Source organism: Lipotes vexillifer, unplaced genomic scaffold, assembly GCF_000442215.2.
Source record: "Lipotes vexillifer unplaced genomic scaffold, Lipotes_vexillifer_v1.1 scaffold1129, whole genome shotgun sequence".
NCBI lineage: Eukaryota > Metazoa > Chordata > Mammalia > Artiodactyla > Lipotidae > Lipotes > Lipotes vexillifer.
Genome location: NW_006789022.1, coordinates 2,794,117 through 2,811,769, shown reverse-complemented (window position 1 = coordinate 2,811,769; position 17,653 = coordinate 2,794,117). Strand labels below are relative to the sequence as shown.

Genomic DNA, 17,653 nt, shown 5'->3' with positions numbered 1-17,653 from the left:
GCCTCACAGGCCCAGGGAAAGAGCCGGACACAAAAGAGCACAGGCTGTGTGATTCCTCTGCTCTGAAGTTCTGCAACAAGCACAGCTAACCTACAGCAGGAGAACCTAGGAGAGTGGTTGCCTCTAGGGACGGAGAGAGCATATTGAAGAGGCACAAGGGGGTCTTTTCAGGGAGTGGAAATGTTCTAGATCTTGATCCGGTCATTGTCACATGGATGCATACATTTTTTTAATTCACTGACTATACACTTGACAATATTGCGCCCTTTACTGTATTTCGGTTATACCTCAGTTTAAGTAAAAAGTTTGAGAAAACGGGTGGGGAATTCTCCCAATAATCCTTCACACTAAGGATTCTTAACGTCAGTTTACAAATGAGGAAACCAAGCCCAGAGAGTGAAAATGGATTCACAGCCAAGTCTGCTGCCCAAACACCTGTGCTCTTCCCAGGAGATTTGCACTTCAGGATCGAATGCGTCTTATATGAAGTCATAATACACAAAATACATGAAAAGCAGAACTGCCCCCTTGGAAGCCCACCTCAGTCTCTCTGCATGGCCCTGGTGTTCCAAGGTGCAGAGTCTGAAAACCACTGCCCCACACCGAGCTGTCTTCCTGTAGCACCCAGGAACCAACCGCCAGTTGGGGGCGAAAGAATAATGTTGGGGTCCCGTGTGAACCACAGCTCCCCCATCTCCCTCTGCTCCCAGACCCAGCACAGTGGAGCCCTGGGCACCCTTACTTGGTGGGGCCAGGTGGATCACATATCCATTGCCAACGTAGACGGCCCAGTGTCTGTAGAAAGGGCGGAAAATCTCGATCAGGTCTCCAGGCTGGGGCTCTGGCTGCGAAACCAAGAAGAGTGCTGTTTCAGGTGATACGAGAGCTTGGAACCAGGGGCAGGGCTCAGCTAGGAGGGTGCAGCTCCACGGACTCCAGCTAACAGCTCTCCAGGGTGTCCTCCTGAGCCCTGCCCGGCCAGTCCAATGCCAGTCCGACTTCACAAGCCTGTGTCCCAGACCTGCAGGGACTACAGGCCTGCCCACCTGTCATTACAACCTGCAAAGTGCACGCCTAAAGGGTTTCTTCATTAGCCGGGGTTTCTACCTTATTGTTCCTCTTTCTAGGAGTATTATTTATTGAACTCTTACTCAGAGCCAAGCACTCTGCTAAGTGTTTTACAGGCGTAGCTCAATAAATTCACACAACCCTCCTATGAGGTGGGCACTGCTGTGAACCCCATGTTATGAATGAGGAAATCAAGACTCAGAGATGCAAAGGAATGTTCTCAAAGCCACACAGCCCCTGAGTGACGTGGCCAGGACTCAACACTAGGCTGCCTGATTCCCAGGCCCAGTGACTTGACCACCACACTGACCGTCAGGCAACACTACAGGTTATTTGATTAGAGCCGTGCATCTGGAGACTCTTCCAGGGGAAGTCAAATTGGGGAGTGTCACACAGACACCCCACGACCTGGCCCAGGGCCTGGCACAGAACTGGTGTCAACCTCTGGCAGTAATGTCCCCGTGGTTGCTCATCCCAAGGATAAGAGGGTGTGTGTGTGTGTGTGTGTGTGTGTGTGTGTCAGTGTGTGCGTGTGTGTGTTGGGGGTGTGTGTGTCAGTGTGTGTGTGTTGGGGTGTGTGTGTCAGTGTGTGTGCGTGTTGGGGTGTGTGTCAGTGTGTGCATGTTGGGGTTGTGTGTGTCAGTGTGTGTGCGTGTTGGTGTGTGTGTGTCAGTGTGTGTGCGTGTTGGGTGTGTGTGTCAGTGTGTGTGCGTGTTGGGGTGTGTGTGTCAGTGTGTGCGTGTTGAGGTGTGTGTGTCAGTGTGTGCGTGTGTGTGTGTGCGTGTTGGGGTGTGTGTGTGTCTGTGTGTGCGTGTTGGGGTGTGTGTCAGTGTGTGTGCGTGTTGGGTTGTGTGTGTCAGTGTGTGTGCCTGTTGGGGTGTGTGTGTCAGTGTGTGCGTGTTGGGGTGTGTGTGTCTGTGTGTGTGTGTGTGTTGGGGTGTGTGTGTCTGTGTGTGCGTGTTGGGGGGGTGTGTGTCAGTGTGTGTGCGTGTTGGGGTGTGTGTGTGTCAGTGTGTGTGTGCGTGTTGGGTGTGTGTGTGTCAGTGTGTGCGTGTTGGGGTGTGTGTGTGTCAGTGTGTGTGCGTGTTGGGGTGTGTGTCAGTGTGTGTGCGTGTTGGGGTGTGTGTGTGTGTGACAAGCAAAGGAAAACTCTGCACTGCTCACACCAGTACTTCTGACACTGGATGTGTGAGTTTTTCCACAATAAGCGATTCAATCCTCGGTGCACACTGGGCACCCACATTTTACCTCAGTTCTGACACTAACGGCCCGGAGTTAGCACGGACCCACAGGCTTAGTCCCAGAAGACTGAGGCCCCACACACACTTTAGACGCCAACTGCAAGTTTCAGGTTGTCAGCTGTGCTGTGAACAACCGGCTGTAAATTGGGCGTTCCCACAGCCCCCTCCTTGAGTTCAGTACTTTGCTGGAACAGCTCATAGAACTCAGGAAAACAGTTTACTTGCTAGATTACCAGTTACTAGAAAATATACAACACAGGAATAGCCAGAAATACAGAAGGCAAGCTGTGGTGGGAGGGGCACAGAGCTTCCATTACCCCTCTGGGGACCAGCGCTCGCCAGCACCCCCGTGCTTTCACCAACAGCCTAGGTTAGGGGTTTTATGGAGGCTTCGTTATGTAAGCATGATGGATTAAATCATTGGCCCTTGGTGATTAATGCAACCTCCAGCCCTCTGATCACCTGGTCGGTTGAAAGGGGCTTATTGTGAATGACGAAAGACATTCCTCTCACCTCTACTGCTCAGGAAATTACTCGGGTTTTAGGAGCTCTGTGGCAGGAATCTGGGGCCAAGACTAAATATCCATTTCTCATTATATCACAGTGAGAGTGCGTGGGAGTGAGGGTGTGCGCGTGTGTGCAGGGGAAGGTGGGAAGGATGCTGAAATGCTCCTCAGAGCCCCGCCCTGTTAGGGGAGCACAGCAGCCCAGAGCCTGAGAAAACCTGGGGAGGTTCAAGAACACTTACATTCAACCTACTGAGGTCCCAATGCCAGACACTGGGCTAAGTACTGCGGGTGGGGACACTCCGACCTGGGCCAGGATCAGGGCTGATGAGCTTCTGTGGTCCAAACCAACCTAAAATCTCTTTAGAACACCTGGAGACAGAGCCCATCGGTGGTCGTTCCAGGCCTCTGTCCTTTCCCGCTCACCTGCTTGCTCTTAGGGGACAGACCCATAGGATTTTACCCACATCCCACCGCCAAACTCTGTGGGCCTGAGAGATTCCATCAAAGATGAGGGGGGAGCATGGACTCCCCCTTGTATGGCCACCCCTGGGATAAAAATGATGGGCAGTGGAAGAGCCAGTCACAACTCTATAATGGCTAGGAGGCAGGGTCAATGACAGTTCATTTCTACTTATAGAAACAATAAAACTGCAAACAAACATCCCACATGGTAGGAAAAAAATCTTTTCACAGGAATTTTACAGATAAATCATATTGTCTTATTGCAGTGATTATAATTTATCTTCCCAGAAGAAGGCGCCCAGACCTTACTGGGAAGCTTTCAGAACACTGGACAATGGTCATAATTGATGAATCCCATTTGTTTTCCAGAATAAAAGAAAAAGTATATATTAATTGTTTGGTGAGAGTTATGGGGTCTTCAAGGATCCCCAAAGGGCAATTTAACTGGACATTTCCATGAATAAGCCAGGACATAAAAGCAAGGCTGAGACCCAGCCCTCAGGAAGGCTACTGATTAGAAAAGGAGACAGTTGGGACATCAGTAATATGACGTAAAGTAATAAGCAGCCAGTAGGTACACAGACCCAAGAAGCTCAGGGTCTCACTGTGTTCCAGACAGATATCAATGAAAGATATTGATATACAGAGAAACATGCTTGCAAAAATAAATAAATACACACACACACACACACACACACACACACACACACACACACAGTGACAAAAATATCTAAAAGAAACTCAGACTTCATAACACTAAATACTGATGCTAAGAGAAAGAAGCCATACCAATAATCTACGTACTGTGTGATTCTATTACACATCATTCCAGAATAGGCATCACCACAGGACAGAAAAGTAATCAGTGATTGTCAGGGGCTAGGAGTCAGAAGAGGGGTTGACAAGAAAGGGGAATGAGGAAATTGCAGAGCAATTACTTTCTGTACTGTTCTCTATTTGATGGTGGTGAATGGTTGGTTACTCAGTTGTCCATGTTTATCAGAACTCATCGAACTGAACACTAAAAGGGTAAATTAGACCGTAACTTTTTTAAACACTAATTTTTTTAATAAATAAAAAATTTTAACTTTAAGAAAATGGATATCCACAATTTGAAAGCAAAAAAGCTGTGATTTTTTTTTAATACTCAGTCATATTGCCTGTCCCTTGTAATGGCAAAAGGCACATATTTCCAAATATGCACTAGCTTAAAACATGACATCACTCAAGGAAACTTCTTTTTAAAAATGAAGTGAAAGGTGCTGGACTCTCCCACGGAGCCCTGTGCACTAGTTAGAAGCAAGGACTCGATGTTCACATGACCATGTGGATAATCTTTTAGATACAGTGCTGAGTGAAAAAATGAGATTGAGCTCCACAAAATACCACTTATACATATTAAAGATACCCACACACAAACCAATAATACATGTCTTACCAGAACGATACCCCAAAAACCAATTTTTAAAAACAACAACAAAAGAATCTAAAGAATATGTATTAAATATATTAGGATGCTACCTAGCTACTGGGAAGATAGAGAGGGAGAGGAATGATGATAAAAGAGAACTTAAAAAAGAAACAGAAGACAAGGGGTCTTGCAGGGACCAGTGAGGACAGGGTGTCATGAACAGGGATATAAATAATTCACACCCTTTCACTAAACTCTAATTGGAGAAACAACTGCTTAATGATACCCACAGCCAACTGAGCTGAATCAAAATTAAGAACTCAAGAAAGCATGTTATAAAATTAGAAATATGAGAACAAAGTCCTTGGGCCAAATTTATGCCTCTGCTTATTTTTGTATGCAGGCAAAGAATGATCTTTACATTTTTCAGTGGTTGGGGGAAAAGTCAAAAGAAGAAGAATATTTTGTGACACATGAAATTATATGAAATTCAAACTTCAGTATCTATAAAGTTTTATTGGCACAAAGCCACCCCCATCATTTACCTTGTGGCCGAGGCTGCTTTCTCCCTACAGCAGTAGAGTAGTTGCCACAGAGACCAGAGATAGTAAAATATTCACTCTCTGGCCCTTCAGTTTGGATCAACAGTGATCCCTCTCTCACTCAGCTTCATCCCCAGTCCCAGAAACCTAGCTGTACCCTTTTGTCAGGTGGTTCTTCCCCCAGGAACAAGGTGAGCCAGCAGGAAGCCAGAAACTCTCCAGAGCACAGTAACCAGGGCTCTCCCACACAACACAGCCAATGACAGTGGCAAAGCTGAGACTCTGCACCCACAGGATTTCAGAACAAAAAGTCTTTATTCTCTCCACAAAAGCACAGTTTACAAAGAGCTGTGTAACAGCCATTTTCCTTAGCAAGCAAATGGAGAACAATATCTGGCCTCTGCAAGTCACACTGGAAAAACCACCTAAACAACCATTAATAAGGACCAACTAAATTAATTATGTTATATTTATATGTACAAACAGCCAATAGAGAGAACAAGTTGGATTTACGTAAGCAGACGTAGAAATAATCAAAACAAGTAAGTTGGAAAACATTACCCCATTTTTGTTTAAAAAACATTGTTATACATTCACATGCAAAATGTATTATACACTGTGTATGAGCTGAGGAAAATACACCAAACTTGTGTATTATATACAGTGGGGGTTGGGATTCAGAGACTTTTATATTTTGCTATCTTATTTTATTATTTTCTTACCAATGTGAATTATTTTTATAAAAAAACTTTTATTAGAAGAGTTTTAGATGAGAAAACATCCTTCATATTGATGAACTTGCAGTTTTTTAATTGAAAAAGGTGGATGTTATCTGTCAGTAAAACCTCTTGAAACCATCTCCCATCTGGAGCCTGTAAATATTACCATGTTAATGATACTTAAAAATCATTAACACTTAAATGTAAACACAAAAAAGCATAAAATAAAATTTAAAATTATATAGATGGATATGTTTCAGATCTTAGAATAGAGGAAGAAATTCTAAAGATAAAGTCCAAAGAGCAAGGCATAAAGTAAAAGATTGAGAGTTTTTACAATTGAAAAATGCTACAGTTCTTATTAAAAGTTTCTATCATTGCCCGTTACGTTCATACTCCCTTTTAAGAGAAAATGACCACCCACAATCCCTACTGCCCAGGCAGCCATACTTTATACCATGTGACCACTTCATCCTAGCCTCCATCAGCTGGACTAGAAAAAGGCATGGTTCCCAAGCAGGTCACCAACCTATGATCCTCCGTAAGTGAACCTGGGCCAACCAAATTTTCTCTCTATCTCTCTCTCAAAAATCTGAACCAAGTAATGAAAAAGAAAATAGCTTTTGGCAGAGGGGCTAAAATTGAAAAGTCATGACAAAGAGGAGGCAAGGGAGACCCCAGTGAACCACAGGCCAAACCAAGGGTTGGAGTTCTCACACCCATTCTGACCAAGTGGAAAACCCCTGTTGACAGTGGGAGAGAAGGAAGCAGGCATATCAAGAACAGCTAGCTGAGTTACACCAGTGGCGGAGCACTAGAGGAGAGATGCACAAACTCCAGCTGCTGAGTGCCTGTAATCACTGTGATCCTGAACTGCCTCCCAGCCCCTGGGAGGCCCAGCCTTAATACAGCTCCTATACTTAGATTTTCAAGAGAATCCCCTTACCGCTCCACATGTGTCCTTAGAATAAACTTTTTTCACTTGAGCTAGCTTAAGTGGGCTGCTGGTTACTTATAACCAAAAGAGACAGACCAGAACATTCTGTGCATTGAAAACACACCACAGACAAACTACCATGACCGACTGGAAGAAAATGACAGCTTTAATACATAAAGAGTTTTATGAATCAATAAAAAATGTAAACACCAGGCTTCCCTGGTGGTGCAGTGGTTGAGAGTCCACCTCATGATGCAGGGGACACGGGTTTGTGCCCCAGTCCGGGAGGATCCCACGTGCCGCAGAGCAGTTGGGCCCGTGAGCTATGGCCGCTGAGCCTGCAGCACAGTTTACAAAGAGCTGTGTAACAGCCATTTTCCTTAGCAAGCAAATGGAGAACAATATCTGGCCTCTGCAAGTCACACTGGAAAAACCACCTAAACAACCATTAATAAGGACCAACTAAATTAATTATGTTATATTTATATGTACAAACAGCCAATAGAGAGAACAAGTTGGATTTACGTAAGCAGACGTAGAAATAATCAAAACAAGTAAGTTGGAAAACATTACCCCATTTTTGTTTAAAAAACATTGTTATACATTCACATGCAAAATGTATTATACACTGTGTATGAGCTGAGGAAAATACACCAAACTTGTGTATTATATACAGTGGGGGTTGGGATTCAGAGACTTTTATATTTTGCTATCTTATTTTATTATTTTCTTACCAATGTGAATTATTTTTATAAAAAAACTTTTATTAGAAGAGTTTTAGATGAGAAAACATCCTTCATATTGATGAACTTGCAGTTTTTTAATTGAAAAAGGTGGATGTTATCTGTCAGTAAAACCTCTTGAAACCATCTCCCATCTGGAGCCTGTAAATATTACCATGTTAATGATACTTAAAAATCATTAACACTTAAATGTAAACACAAAAAAGCATAAAATAAAATTTAAAATTATATAGATGGATATGTTTCAGATCTTAGAATAGAGGAAGAAATTCTAAAGATAAAGTCCAAAGAGCAAGGCATAAAGTAAAAGATTGAGAGTTTTTACAATTGAAAAATGCTACAGTTCTTATTAAAAGTTTCTATCATTGCCCGTTACGTTCATACTCCCTTTTAAGAGAAAATGACCACCCACAATCCCTACTGCCCAGGCAGCCATACTTTATACCATGTGACCACTTCATCCTAGCCTCCATCAGCTGGACTAGAAAAAGGCATGGTTCCCAAGCAGGTCACCAACCTATGATCCTCCGTAAGTGAACCTGGGCCAACCAAATTTTCTCTCTATCTCTCTCTCAAAAATCTGAACCAAGTAATGAAAAAGAAAATAGCTTTTGGCAGAGGGGCTAAAATTGAAAAGTCATGACAAAGAGGAGGCAAGGGAGACCCCAGTGAACCACAGGCCAAACCAAGGGTTGGAGTTCTCACACCCATTCTGACCAAGTGGAAAACCCCTGTTGACAGTGGGAGAGAAGGAAGCAGGCATATCAAGAACAGCTAGCTGAGTTACACCAGTGGCGGAGCACTAGAGGAGAGATGCACAAACTCCAGCTGCTGAGTGCCTGTAATCACTGTGATCCTGAACTGCCTCCCAGCCCCTGGGAGGCCCAGCCTTAATACAGCTCCTATACTTAGATTTTCAAGAGAATCCCCTTACCGCTCCACATGTGTCCTTAGAATAAACTTTTTTCACTTGAGCTAGCTTAAGTGGGCTGCTGGTTACTTATAACCAAAAGAGACAGACCAGAACATTCTGTGCATTGAAAACACACCACAGACAAACTACCATGACCGACTGGAAGAAAATGACAGCTTTAATACATAAAGAGTTTTATGAATCAATAAAAAATGTAAACACCAGGCTTCCCTGGTGGTGCAGTGGTTGAGAGTCCACCTCATGATGCAGGGGACACGGGTTTGTGCCCCAGTCCGGGAGGATCCCACGTGCCGCAGAGCAGTTGGGCCCGTGAGCTATGGCCGCTGAGCCTGCACGTCCTGAGCCTGTGCTCCGCAACGGGAGAGGCCACAGCAGTGAGAGGCCCGCGTACCGCAAAAAAAAAAAAAAAATGTAAACACCAAAATAGAAAAAAGTGGAGAAAGGGTATAATAAATAATTTTAAAAGGAGAAATACATATTACCACTAATACAAGAAAACACATTCTATCTCACTAGTAATCAAATTAAATTAAAAACTGGTTTGGGGGAAGATTAAAATACTAATACTAAATATAGACAAAGATGCAGGTAAACAGGCACTCTCAGTCACTGCTGTTAGGAGTATAAATAAATACAATTTTTCTGAAGGTCAATTTGGCAATCTGTATCACTAACCTTAAAAATATTCATATCCTTTGACCCAATTTCTATTTATAGACCAGATCTTAAGGAAATAATCTGAAATGCCTATAAAAGATGTCACAAAGTCACATCTAATGGCAAAAAATTAGATACCTAAATATCCTACATAAAGAGATTAAATATTGCCATAATTATATACTAATATACAGTTATGTTTTAAAAGTTATATTTTAAAAGAATACTTAAGGACAAGTAATGTCCATAATATAATGGTAAGTAAAAAAGCTTTACAATCAATGATAACTCAATTATTTTAAGTAAAAATAAAAAAGCTTTACACAAAATGGTATTTTTTTTAAACTTTGTTCAAAAAAGATAATCAATGCATTTTTTTTTAAAACTGTGGAAATACACCAAAACGTAAACAGTGTTTATTACTAGGTGGTGAAACTTGGGGTATTTTCTTTTTAATTCTGTTCTAGTTTTCCAAATGTGTAAATACATATATATTTGTTTTAGAATCAGAAAACAATGTAAGGCTTGACAAACATCATTGGGTTCAATCTGGGGTAATCCATACAATTACCATTATGTAACAAAATAAATACACACAACAAAAAACTAGAAAGGCAAAAAAAAAAAAAAAAAAATCTGTATGGGGCTTCCCTGGTGGCGCAGTGGTTGAGAGTCCGCCTGCCGATGCATGGGACGCGGGTTCGTGCCGGGAAGATCCCACATGCTGTGGAGCGGCTGGGCCCGTGAGCCATGGCCACTGAGCCTGCGCGTCCGGAGCCTGTGCTCCACAACGGGAGAGGCCACAGCAGTGTGAGGCCCGCGAAAAAAAAAAAAAAAAAAAAAAACTAGAAAGATGCATACCAACATCCTAACAGAGATTCCCGCCAGGGGCTGGGGCTAAGTGTGGTTATTGTGATTATTTTGCTTCCTTCTATTTTTCTGCATTTTCCAGCTTTTCTGCAACAAGCAGAAAAGTTTATAACATGCTTTGCAACACTGTTATGAAAATTTTTCAAACATTAGTTTGAATTTCCAAATGTTCAAAATTGAAAGCATTTTTCAGTAAACATCTGTATACCCCACCACCTACATCTACTGTTATGCTACTGAATTTGCTGTATCACAAATATGTCCACCTACTCCACACAAATTACAGGAGGGGAGGTTGCTGGCATGCATGCAGAATCACCCTGCCCTTAACAAACACCCTCCCCTGCCCCAGGGAAACGGTGTAACTGGTCAAGGACACTCCTTGAGAATTCCTTCACACTGGGGATACCCACCTGTGCCTGAGAGGGGCAAGGAACTCTTTCATTTGCTCATTCATTCTACAGACGTTCACAGAGCCGGGCACCTGGGTCACGCCTGTGAACAAAAGCCGAGATACCTTGACTTCACGGAGTCAGGTATCAGGTATTTTGTTCAGCATCAAGGAGAGAGACAGAAATTTTTTAAAATTTCTTTAAAGCCTTAGTAAATGAGTAAATCATCCAGAATAGTAGAAGAGATACCAAATAAAAACAAAAAGAAAGAAAGAAAAGGTAGGGCAGGGTTAAGGGGCTGGAGTGGGATGGGAAGGGGGAGGGGATTGCGATAGTAAAAGGGGGTCAGGGAAGGCAGAGAGTGGGCCCTGCAGACGTTGAGAAGACCCAGGCCGAGGGGACAGCCTGAGCAAAGGCCCCAGGTAGCAGTATGTTAGAGGAACAGCCGGAGGCTAGCGTGGCTGGAGTGGAAGAGGGGAGCATGGAGGATGGAGAGAGAAGTTGATGGCTCAGACAAGATGCGGGGAGCAGGGGGTGAGAAGTAATGCATTCTGGATTTCTTTGAAGGCAGAGCCAACAGGATTTACTGTTGCAATGAGGTAAGGTGTGAAGGAAAGAGGAGTGAAACGTGACTTCAAGGTTTCGGGGAGGCTGAATGGGCAGGCTGCAGACACGGAGGGCACGCTGGGTTGAAATAGCCACCAGGTAGCCACCTGGAGAGGCAGGGAGGCAGCTGCATGCATGAGTCTGGAGGTCAGAAGAGAGGTCTGGGGTGAGGGTCACTGTCCATCTTTAGGAGAACAGCTCCTATTGGGAGCTGGAGGCAAAAGCCGGCTGAAATGGGTATAAGAGAGACTAGGAGAGGACCTCCTCCTAGAAAAGGGAGCAGCTGAGATTTTGCTGAAGTCTTGAAAGACGACAGGGAGCATGTACATGGTAGACACAGAATTCAAACCCAAATCCTGCACTTTTGTTTTGTTTTGTTTGGCCACACCTCGAGGCATGTGGGATGTAAGTTCCCCCACCTGGGATCCAACCCGTGCCCCCTGCAGTGGAAGCTCGGAGTCTTAACCACTGGACCACCAGGGGATTCCCCCAAATCCTTCACGCTTTTTTTTTTCCCCCTATATATGGAATCTAAAAAAAAAAAAAAAAAAAGTTTCTGAAGAACCTAAGGGCAGGACAGGAATAAAGACCAGACGTAGAGAATGGACTTTAGGACACGGGGAGGGGGAAGGGTAAGCTGGGACGAAGTGAGAGAGTGGCATGGACATCCATACACTACCAAATGTAAAATAGACAGCTAGTGGGAAGCAGCCGCATAGCACAGGGAGATCAGCTCGGTGCTTTGAAATCCTTCACTCTTAACCCTCACACTCTCCTGCAATCAGAGGAGGCAGCGGAGAGGAAGCGGCCGGAAAGGGGAAATATGGAGACAGGACAGACAGGAGCAAAAGCACAACAGTTCGGGCGCCTCAGGGTGATCTTGCGGTTGGGTCAGAAGCAGGATCCCTGGGGTGGAACCCAGGCCTGGCAGTTTTGTAAGCTCAGGTGATTCTACTGTGCAGCCCAGAGAACCACAGGAGAGACGGTTTAGGCAGAGAGGGGCAGTCATACCTCACTTTGCAGGTGGGGAAACTGATGCTAAGGGAATGACGTCACTTATCCAGGGTCAGCCCGAAAGTAGCAAAGCAGGAACTTGAACCACAGCCTGATCCCCACCACAAGGAGAATCTGGCAGCCTTCTGACAGATTTCACCATCTGCCCCTGCATGTTAATCCACATTCACTCCTGCAACTCTGATCCAGTGTGAGACCGTCAGCTGTGGGCACTGGACAGGACCAGATGGAAAAGTAAGGGCTCTTCCAGAAGAATTTTCAACCCAAGCATTGAAACAAAACAAAAAGAATGTTTTTGTTTATTTTTTTTAATTTTACTTTGAATGGGGTACCTATATTTTTAGTTAATTTTACTTATTTTTTTTTAATATTTATTTATGTATTTATTTTGGCTGCACCGGGACTTAGTTGCGGCACATGGGATCTTTGTTGTGGCAATGCAGACTCCTTAGTTTCAGTATGTGGACTCTTAGTTGTGGCATGCATGTGGGATCTAGTTCCCTGACCAGGGATCAAACCCCAACCCCTGCACTGGGAGCATGGAGTCCTACCCACTGGACCACGAGGGAAGTCCCTAGAATGTTTTTCTTTCATTCAAGGCCGCTAAGGAAGCATTCCAATCCGCCTACACTCAGCTCCATTTAGGCTCCTCATCAGAAGTCTGCAATTTTTTTATTTTAATGAAATATTTCAGGCATACAAAAAAATACAGAAAGTAGGCTAATGAGCATTACTGCTCTGCATTTAAATTAGGATGCATTTGGTTTTCAGAAACTGCATACTGATTACAGCCGTGGACTCTGAAGCCAGACAGCCTGGGTTCAAATTCTGGCTCTGCTACTTACTAGCTGGATAGCTTTGGGCACGTTACCCAACTTCTCCCAGCCTCAATTTCCTCAACTCTAAAATGAGGATAATTACAGTACCTGATTCATGAGGTTGTCCTGAGGATCAAATAAAATTAGTACCTATAAAACACTCAGCAAATACTACCTGGCACATACGTAAACGGCAGTTTTTGCTGCCACTGTTCTTGGGGGTGCTTTTATTATTTTCGATTTGGGAAGGTCAGAGGCAGCTCCAGGAGTAGCTGGAGACACTATGGAGGATGTGAAACCCAGCCTGAGAGCAAGTTCTCCTTGTTCCCAAATCACATGCTCTGGTGAATGTGGAAATCCCTCACCTCACCCACTTCATTTCTGATACTCTGGGGAAAACATCTACAAGCATGTAATTCAAAAACCTGAAGTCCAGGGAGGGTGCTGAAAAGGGACTTTTCCAGCAGAGAGTTGGGAGTTTTGATGCCAAGCCTTTAAAAAGAAAAGAAACCCCTGAGGAGCCCACCATCAATCCTGTCTATCTGAGGCTGCGTTGTCAGAAGCAGGGCCCAGGCCACTTGCAAGTGAGGCCCCTCTGCTCTATTGCTGTGTGACCTTCAAGAATCATTTAACCTCTCTGAGCTTCTCTGGTAAAACAGCGCCATTAAGATCCATCCAGCAGAGTTTGTGTGAGGAATAAGTGAGATAATGGGGGTGAAAAGCTGCAAAACCCCTTAATGCTTATTAGAGGGTTGAGACCCTGTGCCCCAGGCTGGGTGGGTCCGGGGAACTCGAGGTGGGGGGCAGACTCCCCAGCCTCGGGCCCAGTAAGAAGGTAGAGGAGGGGTTGGGCTGACACATCACCTCTTCCCTTGCCAGCCTCCGGGAGAGGAACAGTGGCAGCTCCAGTGGGTACCAGATCCAGCCACAGCAACCCAAAGGTCATGTGTATCCTGGAAAAAGGAGGCAAAACTCATTCGCCCTCCCAGGCTCTTGACCTCCAAGCCTCGGGGCTGTTCTACATGTTGAACGTCACCCCACGGGAACCAGGACTCCCCCTGAACTCATGTGGGAACCACCACCGCTGTCACCACGCACTCCTCGGGGTTTTCACAAGTTACGTGGAATCCTTACAGCAGCCCATTTTACTGACCAGAAAACAGCTCAGATGTAGGAAGAACTCCCTGAGAAGTAATGCCAGGATTACACTGCAGGTCTTCCTGAATCCAAAGGCCAAGTTCTTTTCACCGCACCCAGTAATTCACACGAAGCTACTGACATCTGCTCAGCATCCCCATGGTGAGCTTTGCCTCCACATCACTGTGCTCTAGTCCTGAAATGCCCCTGACTGTTCACTGGCAAATTCCTACTCATCTCTCACGTCTCCACCTCCTCAGTGCCTCCCCAAGACTCCAGGGCAGAGAGTGTTTAATCAGCCGCAGCCCCGTTTATCCGATGACTATAATTGTTGGGCTGAGCCCCTGGGAAGGAATGATCAGTTTCCCCGCCCAGCTCTCCAGCTGGACTGAGCAACCAGCCAGGCACATACAACATTCTCAGCAGAGGTTTGTGGGCAAGAGGGACACACTGCTTCCTCCTCAAGCCCCTCCCTTTTGCACCTTAACTAGCCTCACAGAGATCTGTCAGACCATCAGGCAAACCTAGAGGGTCATAAAGAAGTCAATAAGCGAGTCTAGAGTCAGAGACCAGAGCAGGCCCATCGATTTCTGCATATCTGGAGCCTCAGATGCCCTTCGGAGCTTCACGTCCCCAGCAGCCGCTGCTCAACATCCACAGGTTTAAGGGCAGGTTGGGTGGAGAAGGGAAGGCAAAGCTCCCTGGCCCAGGGGAGGGAAATGGTCAGCGCTGGCCCTGACCAGGAGGACTCAGGGCTGGACTAAAGGACTCGGAGAAACGTGCACCCATATGGTAGACACACAGCCTCTCCGTCCCAGGGAGGTCCAGGCAGCTGCTTTAACAACAACTAACATTTGTCAAGCCCTAAGAGCCAGGCAGTGGCACACCCAGAGTGGGAGAGTGAGAGCCGAATCCTCTGGGTGCAAACAAATAGGGGAGAGTTGTCCATAGAGAATTTTAAAACCATGATAAGACACACCAAAACTCAGTCTGCTGTTTATTATCACCATGTGCCAACACTTTTAAACAATATCAGTGATATTGGTCTAAGTTCTAACTCATGCACTTCCTGTTGAGAGTTAATAATATAGGGACTTCCCTGGTGGCACAATGGTTAAGAATCTGCTTGCCAATGCAGGGGACACGGGTTCGAGCCCTGGTCCAGGAAGATCCCACATGCCGCGGAGCAACTAAGCCCGTGTGCCACAACCACCGAGACTGCGCTCTAGAACCTCCGAGCCACAACTACTGAAGTCCGTGTGCCACAGCTACTGAGCCCATGTGCCACAACTACTGAAGCCCGTGCTCTGCAACAAGAGAAGCCACCGCAATGAGAAGCCCACGCACTGCAGCGAAGAGTAGCCCCCACTCAACGCAATTAGAGAAAGCCACGCGCAGCAACAAAGACCCAACGCAGCCATAAATAAATAAGTAAATAAATTTATTTAAAAAATAATAATAATATATATGTGAGCTTTAAATTAGCACACTTTCATTTCTTATTCTTTCAGTCTTCTACATGGAAGTTTAATCAGAGAACACCCAGCTATACAGTCAACCCCCAATATACACAGACTCAGCTACATGTGTCCGTTCCAACAGTAAGTTCTGAATGGCTCAGAATGGTTCAAGTTCACTTTCAGCACAGTTTGGGCCACCAACTCCTGTGATCCTACATTTTCCTGTGTTTAAACAAGAAGACAACAGTCTGCTCTCCCAGTGCCAGAAGAAAAGTGTTTGAAAGAGAAGTGTTTGAAAGTCTGGATCAACTTCACCAAGAACTAGACTCTCATTCTAAAGCAATGGATTAAATAAATGTCAAAGTTCATCACCATTCAGCCATTTTCTCTGATTTTTGCCAAGGAAGAAAAACTGGGGAGAATTTTGCCAAATAAGATAAAAACTTACAATGAATTTTCTGGTGAATATGTTTCAGTGAAAATGTTTTAAATGTGGATATATTTAAAAGCCACTAGAATGAGGACTTCCCTGCTGATCCAGGGTTAAGACTCCACGCTCCCAATGCAGGAGGCCCGGGTTAGACCCCTGGTCAGGGAACTAGATCCCGCATGCCGCAACTAAAAGCCCGCACGTGGCAACTAAGACCCGGCATAGCCAAATAAATAAATAAATGTTTTAAAAAATAATAATAAAAAATCAAAATAAAAACAATTAAAGCCACTAGAATGGATAAACAACAAATGTCCTACTATATAGCACAGGGAACTATATTCAACATCCTGTGATCAACTATAATGGAAAAGAATATGAAAAAGAATGTATATATGTGTATAACTGAATCACTGTGCTGTACAGCAGAAATTCACACATTGTAGTCAACTATACTCCAATAAAATAAATATTAAAAAAAGAAAAAATCGGGAATCCCTGGTGGTCCAGGGATTGGGACTCCACACTTGCACTGCCAAGGACCCAGTCCAATCCCTGGTCTGGGAACTAAGATCCCATAAGCCATGTGGTGTGGCCAAAAAAAAGAGAGAGAGAGATATCTAGAGATCAGCAAAAATAAATAAAAATAAAACATAGAAGCCACTAGAATTAATTTTTTTAAGACATAGGCAGCGTTGCAATTTCTCCAATTTATTATGAAATGGGATTTTTATGAATTTCTGACAAACTTATCCTAATGTTTAAGGTTTTTCCAATTTGTATATGAGAGAAGCTTTAGAAATTAAAATTAATAAAAAGTGTCTTCTCGACATATACACACTACTATATATAAAATAGATAACTAATAAGGACCTACTGTGTAGCACAGGGAACTCTACTCAATACTCTGTAATGACCTATATAGGAAAAGAATCTAAACAGTGGATATAGGTATATGTATAATTGAGTCACTTTGCTGTACAGCAGAAAGTAACACAACACTGTGAATCAACTATACTCCAATAAAAAAAAATTTTAATAAATAAATTTAAAAAGTGTTCTTCAACTGTGAATAAAGATAAATGGACAAATCTAGCTCTACTGAGTGTTGAACATGAATATGCAAAGAAGATCAATTTTGTCAAAGTCAAGGACAACTTTTCAGAAACTAAAGTTCCAAAACAGAAACTGTAATGGCATTATTATTCACTACTGTGACCAACCTATATGTAAGAATACGTTTTCTTCAAAAATACACTAATGCAATTAAAAGCTATTAACCCATTACTTCTATTTTTCTCTATAACACCTACTTTATTTTTCAGTTTTTATATTTACACTGGCATGATTTCATATACAAAGCTCAACAGAAGAAACTTGACTGTGTTTCTTTTCTGGCCATTATTACTATTCATTTCATGATTATTACTGAAAATAATGTTGCTAGGTAAAGGAAAGGATGTTTTCAAATGACCACTCCAGACATCAAATATTCCAGGTACACCCTAATACCAGGCACTGTGCTAAGCCCTTTACATGGATTAAATCATGATCATAATAACAATGAATTACAGTGGAGCACATAATATGTGTGTGAAACACTGTTCTGAGCACTTCATAAGTATTAAGTCATATAATCCTCACTCTGGGGAACAGAGTTGATTTGAAACTTGGTCAAAGTGCCACAGCTAGGTGCTCAGCAG

At 43.9% G+C, this 17,653-nt stretch overlaps 1 protein-coding gene across 1 annotated transcript in view; it reads right to left on the bottom strand.

Moving 5' to 3' along the window:
- Positions 1-17,653, bottom strand: part of PLAAT3 (phospholipase A and acyltransferase 3) — a 30,530-nt gene that overhangs the window by 11,579 nt on the left and 1,298 nt on the right. The window contains exon 3 of the mRNA XM_007462105.1: positions 743-845. Within this exon, the coding sequence (XP_007462167.1) occupies positions 743-845 (103 nt within the window). The remainder of the gene's footprint in view (positions 1-742; positions 846-17,653) is intronic.